This window comes from Camelina sativa, chromosome 13, assembly GCF_000633955.1.
Source record: "Camelina sativa cultivar DH55 chromosome 13, Cs, whole genome shotgun sequence".
Lineage (NCBI taxonomy): Eukaryota > Viridiplantae > Streptophyta > Magnoliopsida > Brassicales > Brassicaceae > Camelina > Camelina sativa.
Genome location: NC_025697.1, coordinates 9759743 through 9768024, shown reverse-complemented (window position 1 = coordinate 9768024; position 8282 = coordinate 9759743). Strand labels below are relative to the sequence as shown.

General features: G+C 32.8%; 1 protein-coding gene across 1 annotated transcript in view; it reads right to left on the bottom strand.

Moving 5' to 3' along the window:
* The window catches only part of LOC104738088, a 2435-nt gene extending 804 nt beyond the window's left edge, over positions 1-1631 (bottom strand). Inside the window, exons 1-2 of the mRNA XM_010458324.2 lie at positions 1359-1631; positions 959-1270 (exon numbers count right to left, since the gene is read on the bottom strand). Coding sequence (XP_010456626.2) covers positions 959-1270; positions 1359-1624 — 578 coding nt within the window. The 5' untranslated portion in view covers positions 1625-1631. The remainder of the gene's footprint in view (positions 1-958; positions 1271-1358) is intronic.

The window sequence follows — 8282 nt, the reverse complement described above, 5'->3', positions numbered from 1 at the left end:
AAAAAAAAAATAACAACTTATATATATATAAATATATATATATATATATATATATATATATTGATTCCAAAGTAAAAAATATATATATTTGCCATCCTATTCCCTTGTGGGAAGTAGTCTCGTTTATGTTTATCTTTACAAATAAAAAAAAGTTTATCAATTACGCGGTATCATCTGTGCCCATAATCAATTAATTATTTTATTTTTTATTTTTGTAATTTTGATATGATTCTCTATTTTTCTTTTTTGTCAAACCTAAAACTGACATGATTATCTACTTAAATTTATAATTTTACAATCAATATCCAATACGTGATATTTTCAATAAAATAAAATATACATCCAATACGTGAGTAATAAAAATAAAAAAAATACTCTAAAATAGCACTAATACAAGTTTTATGGATAATTATAGCTCACATTCCATAAATTTTCAAAAATAGAACTATTTAACCATTAAAATATTTCAAATAGGGTTTAGTGTTTTGAATCATGCTACCTCTAATACTCTTGGGTTTGTTAAACAATGCCTGGATTTTTTCAAAAGTGATCATGGATCTTATATGGTTGTGTTGGAACATCAAAGCTAGAACAGACGGCACTCCTTGTCTTTAGGAGTTTCGGTTTAAATTTGTGAAAAGAGCTAACAATATCTAACGTAGTAAATATTTGAAAACATGATAATTCTAGTATTGTCCCTCCTCTCATAGCGTGGGTTATATAATCTTACTTAAATATATTATATATATATATATATATATATTAAAGAGAATGAAATAAGATCGTAAACAAATTAAGAGAAAAAATATATAGTTTGCAAAATTGTTCGGAAGAAAAAAGATCTTGAGTAATAGTAGTTATAATCAGGGAAACACAGCGAAAGAAAAAAAGAGAAAATAAAAACAGGAATTGTATAAGATGAGAAACACCTAGCTAATTACTATCACTGTAATGATATCCTGATAAAATCTTCAACTTTGTGAAAGAAGAGTGACAATGAATCTTCTCAACATTCTCATGGCTTCGGGTTAGATTATGACACCTTATATCAACATGTCCTGCGTTATCGCTCTCTCCGTAATTTTTATGCTTTGCCCTTAACTTAATATCTAATTGTTCGAGAACGACGTCTGGATTACCCTCCGCAACGAAATCCACTGAGAAAGCCGTGTGACTTGGAGACTTACGTTCGTTAGAAGTATTTAAAACGGCAGCGTTTAAGGGACCAAGCCTCACCCCAGTTTCATCGCTTCCGTAGAGGATAGAATACCTGCAATATGACCATATATATTAATATGACAATATAATAAAACTAGGGTTGATATATAAATGAAGCTATATATATATATATATGATACCTAGAGCTAGGGTTTTTGACGAGGAAATCAACATGCCATGTAGCGGAGGAGGGGGATAGGGCAATGGATTGGATTGAGAATTTAGCGTCGCAGGGAGCATTGTCGACGAAGTTATAGAGATACACCAATAAGGCGATGACGGTGAAGATACCGCCGCAAAAGCCTGTGCATACCAGTCCACCTTCTTTGCAGGTGAGTTCACGATCTTGCGTTTTCGGCAAAGTTGCTTCTTCTGCCATGTTGTAAGAATTGGTTTTGTAACCCATTCTTAATTTTTTTGTTCTCTCTGTTTTTACGTGTGTTTAAGTTTGGAGAGGAAAAAAAGACTTGTTGTTAACGTAATTATAGAGACGAAAAGAAAGAATATGTGTAAGATATATATATAATATTTTATTTATGTGTTGATAAGATCGATAATAAATACTGTAAATTCGATTTGATCTCCTATTTACTTTTTTTTTTTACTTTAAAATTTGTTGATAGGATTCAGATTATGTTTTGGAGATATTATTAATTTCCAAAACAAATTATAACCAGCGATATACCGCGAAACAAGTTATTATTTATATTATTTGTTAATGTATTATTTTAATAACTAGGTTTTGAACTCACGCTACACGTGGATATATTTAATATATTTTGATGAAAACTATATATGATTAAGGACGGTAGTAAAATATTATCTTATAAAAAATTTAAATTAGTATTAAGAAAAAAGTTAAATTTCAAATACACATTTTTTTGAAATATAAAAATCAGTTGTGTTATAAAATCAAATCTGAAAAAAAAACATCATGAATTTAACTCGACATCCCGGCGAGGAGAATTAAACTGATAACCTCATATATCCTAAACCATTCTTTGACCACCAGAAAAACAAAACAATTTTATCATCATGAATTTAACTTTTTTTCATATTTAATTGATCGCTACCACCTATGTTTTTGTGTGTTTTATTCAATGTTTTCTTATTCTTCATATTCTTTTTTGTCATTTCTATTGTCAAATTTTGTGGTAATCGTCATCATTACTTTTACCGTCTGGTTCTTCGATATACTTTTTTTCTTCTTTTTCCTCGTCAACTTCTTCACATTCTTCCACTAAAAAACCATTTTTTAGACTACCACACAACTTGTTAATCCATCAAACTCCAAGAACAAAATCATTTCTTTTCTCATAAAAATAAAAAATAAGAAAAAAATAAAAAATTAATGAAAGAATATCAACTCATCTATAAAATCATACATAAAAATATGTTTTACAGCTCGTAAAAAATAAAAAACACGAACGTATATAAATAATATAATTTATGTTTTACATAAATACTTATAATATTTTAAACTTTTAAAAGGTTTCGAAATATAAATTTTGAACCTTTTAAAAAATTTCAATATTTATAATTTTTAACCTTTTAAAATTTAAAAATTATAATATTTAAAAACTTTTTAAAAGCTAAGAATTTTTAGAAGTTTCAATATTTATAATATTCACACTTTTAAAATTTTTAAATATTATAATATACTTTTTTGACGCTTTTTAAAGTTTTAATTTGATTAAATAAAAAACTGGATGAAACCGAATATACTTTTAAACTTGGACGCCTAATAAATAAATTTTTCCTGCTTATTCGTTGTTGGAAGCATATTAATCTTATTTATACTTGTTCTGAATCATTGTATAAAAATTTTCTAGCCGATGTGGGATATTGTACACAGTTCTTTTATTTCCATAAATTTAAAATTTTCCTTTCTCTAAAAAATTCTGTAAATTTAAAAAATGTTAATGAATGACATGTCAAATCTTGATAGGTTGTTTAAAATAATTCTTAATAAAGAAAATTCTGGAAATTTTTAAAAAGTTAATTAGTGAAGTGTCTAATCCCTATTGGTGGTTTAAAATCCTAGGTGGACGCCTTTAGGAGCTTATAACTTCTACTTTTTATTAGTACTTCTACTTTTTATTAGTATAGATTTTTTTAATCTAATTTTTTGTTAATTTTAGTGATTTAGTATATAATCTGCGATATACCGCACCATAATTTTACAATCTAAATTAAATCAGTTTGATTAGACATATTTTATATTGGTGTTGTTAAAATAGTAAGTGAAGATTTAACCTTATTGAATATCATATTAATTATATTTTATTTTTTTATATTATCAATTCAATCATGTCATGTCATATAACCTATCATATAATATAACTCGTTTTTGTGATTTTGAAAATTTAATATGTTTAAATATTCATAATTTTATTTTTTATTAAGTTTAGATATATCAGTTATAAATTATAAAATTTTAAAATTTTATAATTTACTATATATGTACGTTTTTTTGGTAATGGACAAGGAGTCAAGCCTCCCTGTAATTTATTAAACTGAAAAAACAGAACTACAAACGAACATGCCTTGGAAACGCAGTTCCGCGGATATCATCCTCAATAATCGTCTCAACAACAATTGGCACAGAGTCTAATGCAAACCTAAAGGCAAAGTAAAAGCATAGTTGGCTAACCCGTTAGCAAGACGGTTAGCTTTCCTATAAATGTGTGAAATGCGGACTATCCGGTCCCAAGATATAAAGCCTTACCATGAACGACAACGAGTGAGCCTCACTAACCCCTGCCTGCAAAAAACAGACAACTAACTCCGAATCAACTTCCAAGTCCAAGCGTACTACTCCCTTCCCCCATGCAATATGAAGTCCATAGTACACCCCCCAAAATTCTGCCAAAGGTGTTGAACAAATACCAATATAAAAAGCAAAACCTCCACACCATTGACCTGTCGAGTCCCGCAGAGCACCTCCAGCCGGAGCTAACCTCGGGTTACCGCGAGAAGCACCGTCCGTGTTCAGTTTGATCCATCCCTCCATTGGCTTATGCCATTTAACCATATTCAGAACTCGATCCCCCACTCTATCCCTTACATTATGGCGCCTATGTATTTGAGTTACTTCAATAGCCAAATCCTTGAGAAACTTTACTTTGTCTTGACATTTCCCAACTTCACCAAACACATACCCACATCTCCACTTCCACTTTTACCCCCACCAGGCAACCAAGGCAAATATGGTGGACCAAGCATACGCAGTAGCCGTATTTTTCAAAGTTAAGTTCCTGTACAACCAGACAAGTAACGTATCACTGAAAAACTGTTGTCGTTGACGTGCAGGCACAATTCGTCTCCATAAGCCTGCAATCGAGGGACAATCACGTAACACATGCATGGTTGTTTCTTCACTCCCTTTACAGACCTGACAAATGCTAGTATCTCCCAGATGTCGTCGAAAGCGTTCAACGTTCGTCATTATAACCTGCTGCCCCACTAACCAGAGAAACGACCGCACTCTTTCAGGACTAAGAACCTGCCAAATCCGATCATAAAACTTCGACATATCCTGCCGGGGCTGGTGATTCTGTACCGATAAAGAGTATGCTGACTTCACCGTAAAAATACCATCGGCAGTTTCACCCCAAGAGAGACGATCACATGCTCCGGTAACCAACTCTATTAATATAAAAAGTGTATGTTTAACATACATATACACATACACTGGAGCGCGTGATCACAATATATGAAGAAAAATTACATTTTTATTAACTTTATTTATTACATGATAATTCACTACATTTAAAATTTAAAATCAAAAGGAGATGATAGGAGAATATTTTTTTAATCTGGAATAAATCTTCTAGATATCTATATTAATTGTAGAACATTATATATGCATATTTAAAACATTTTCATTGTGTTTGGTTATAAGGATAGTAGAGAGAATTAACTAAACTTGTTTGGATATGAATATAAGCATTTAATGGTATTCAATGGTAAATGTTTCCAAAAATATACTTTTGAGCAAAAAATGCTGCAAAAGTACTAGTATAGATACAAATCTAGATATGAAATTATCTATTTGTAAACAAACAATTCCTATTAATTGTTTAGTCATCTCCTATGTATTATAAATTTATAAGCATATCAATTTTGATCTAATCGTATTATAAATGGTAATCAATGTATCTGATGTGCAACATTCGGATTTTCTATATTTTGACAATTTTACACTATACCAACGATAGAAAAATTTTAATTTTATCACTCGAGAACACACTGGATCATTCTACATTCAACATTCTTGTAACACCCGGATTGCCACCTCTTAGTAGGTCACATGTACAATCCCAGTCCATAGACCCACCTTTTTTAATGGGCTTCAAGTCCTCTCACTAGATCCGTGAGCCCATCCATGTCTGACTGCCGGTTTGCTACGTCCGGAAGGCTTTAAAGACTTGTTATCGTCCCAACAAATCACCACATAATTTTTCCCTGTGTTTTTGTCCTCACTCGCACAGTTTCGTCAGTCACTTCCCGGAAGGTCACCCATCCTAAAACTACTCCAGCATAAGCACGCTTAACTGTGGAATTCTCTCAGGATCTTTGACCGAAAAGATAACTGCACTTTGGTGATATAAGTGGCCAAATCAATTTTTTTAAACCTTTCCGCAAGTCTCTGAAACCGGGATGTCACAATTCTAAACTTCAGATTAATTTGCAAGAAAAAAAAAACACTCTCTCAAAATCAAATCTCACATATAAAGTAGGACCTCTAAATATTTTGACAACTCGCTCAAATAACTTCCACGATTTCATTGTTTTATTCCAATTTGAAATATGAAATTTCAAGTACCAACCTCTTTTTCAATGTGATTTTAACCTCTTCTGAAATCTTTTTTAATGTGATTTTTTAATGTGATTTTAACCTCTTCTGAAGAATTAACCTCTTCTGATTTTAATGTGATTTCAAGTACCAACCTCTTCTGAAATCTTTTAAAAGATTTTGATTTGTAGTTTCCGAAATTGTACCATAATTCAAATATACTATTTTTGATTTTATGTGTTTAGAATTTTAAATTTAAATTCTTTTATTTTTACGGGAAAATTTTATAATCCCTTTAAACTATAAATGAAAGCTTGTGAGATAAAGAGAAATTTTGTCATTTTCTTTAATTTTGGTCTTCCGTTAATCTAAAGTTAAAACAAAAAATTTGACCTGTAAAGTATTTATCTAATCCTTTTTATGTAATCAATTTTCCCTATTTTTGGCTCATTTTGATTGACAAAAGAAGAAAAAAAAAAGCTTGTGGGATAAATGTCTAGTCAGGTTACTCGCGACTGGAGTTTAAACCTGACTAGAGTTGAATCTTACTTTATGTTGAACACGCAACTCGATAAAATTCTTTTTCCTCTTTTTTTTCTTGTCATCTGTCATCTGGTAATATTGATAAACTAGGTGGAATACATTGTGAAATACAACTTAAGTCGGTGGAAGATAATATTTTCCCGGAGTCTAACGTCCAAAAAGGAAAACATAGCCGGTGGACGAGTAGATTTCCCCAAAATCATAAGTGACACCAACAAAAAAACAAACAACAAAGCAAATAATTTTAACTTTGAAAAGAGGACGAACCGAAGAACTAAAAACAAAGGCAAACTAGGCTGAGCCTTTACAAAATAAACTAGTCTCAAAACGCAAGGTTTTTTCTTCTGAAACTCTTGTAGCTGAGTTTTACCAAGGATGCCCATGGCCAATCCAACAATAACAACCACCACCTCGTATCAAGATGAGAACAACACTAATGGCTTTCTGGGAATCAAAGGTAAGACGAGATAAACAAGGGTGATAGGAAGGTAAAGGTTGGGCGGTAACACAAACACAGCCACACAACACTAAAGGCTTCAAATCGAACATCACATGAACGAAAGAACACATGGAAAGGACCAAGCAAAGAAGATAACTTATTCCTCAAGCCATGTTGTAGATCTACCAGATCCAGAATTGCTAGCATCTTCTCTGCAAATTGACATTGCCAACCGCCTCCACAAACCCAAATCAAAAATCAAAGCAAAACCAAAAGATTCCCCAATCCAAGGCCAAACAGCTACTTAAAAGACTAACCAAAGAACTTGAAAGAAACTAAAAATGACAGCAAGAGAGAGACTGAGGACCCTACGTCCAATCCCAATCCATGGGCCTTACGTCCTCTCACTAGGCCTGTGAGCCCATCCATATCCGACGGTAGGTTTGCTACGTCCGGGAGGTTTCAAATACTTGTTACCGTCCCTACAAATCACCACATGATCTTTCCCTGCATTTTTTCCTGACTCGCACAGTTCCGACAGTCACTTCCCGGAAGGTCACCCATCCTGAGACTACTCTAACATAAGCACGCTTAATTGTGGAGTCCTTTCAGGACGCTTAACAAAAAAAGATAAGTGCACTTTGGTGACATAGGTGGTCAAATCAATTCTTTTAAACCTCTTTGCAACTCTCTGAAACCAGGGTGTCATAGGTACCCTCTTATGGCAGCGGCGAGGAGCGCCGGCCACCAGAGTGGGCAAACAGAGAACTAAAGGTTGTCAACGGCTAGGGCGAACTCTTCGTTGGGATAGGAACTCGAGAGAGAGAGAGAGAGATACTTTGAAAATGTGAACAAAGAACTTATCAAATATTAACAAAGTCACAATTTCTTTAGCTTGATATACTTAGGTTATTATTTTATTTTTTTTTGAGTTCGGCCTAGCCGCTTCTCTCTTCGGCACAATCTCCGATGTCTCCTTCCCTGGCGGCGTTGATTCCGATCGGCGTCGCTGGGAAGCTAATTTTTCATCCCCATGTTCTTCTCTATGTGAACAAAGAACTGATCAAATATTAGCATCGTTACAATTTATTTAGTTTGATATACATACTTAGGTTATTTTTTTTTTGAATTTGGCCTAGCCGCTTATCTCTTTGGCACAATCTCCGATGTCTCCTTCCCTGGCGGCGTCGATTCCGATCGGCGTCGCTGGGAAGCTGATTCTTAATCCCCATGTTATTCTCTTCTACTTAAGTCTCAGTTCCATTTGTTTCGACGGTGAAGGAA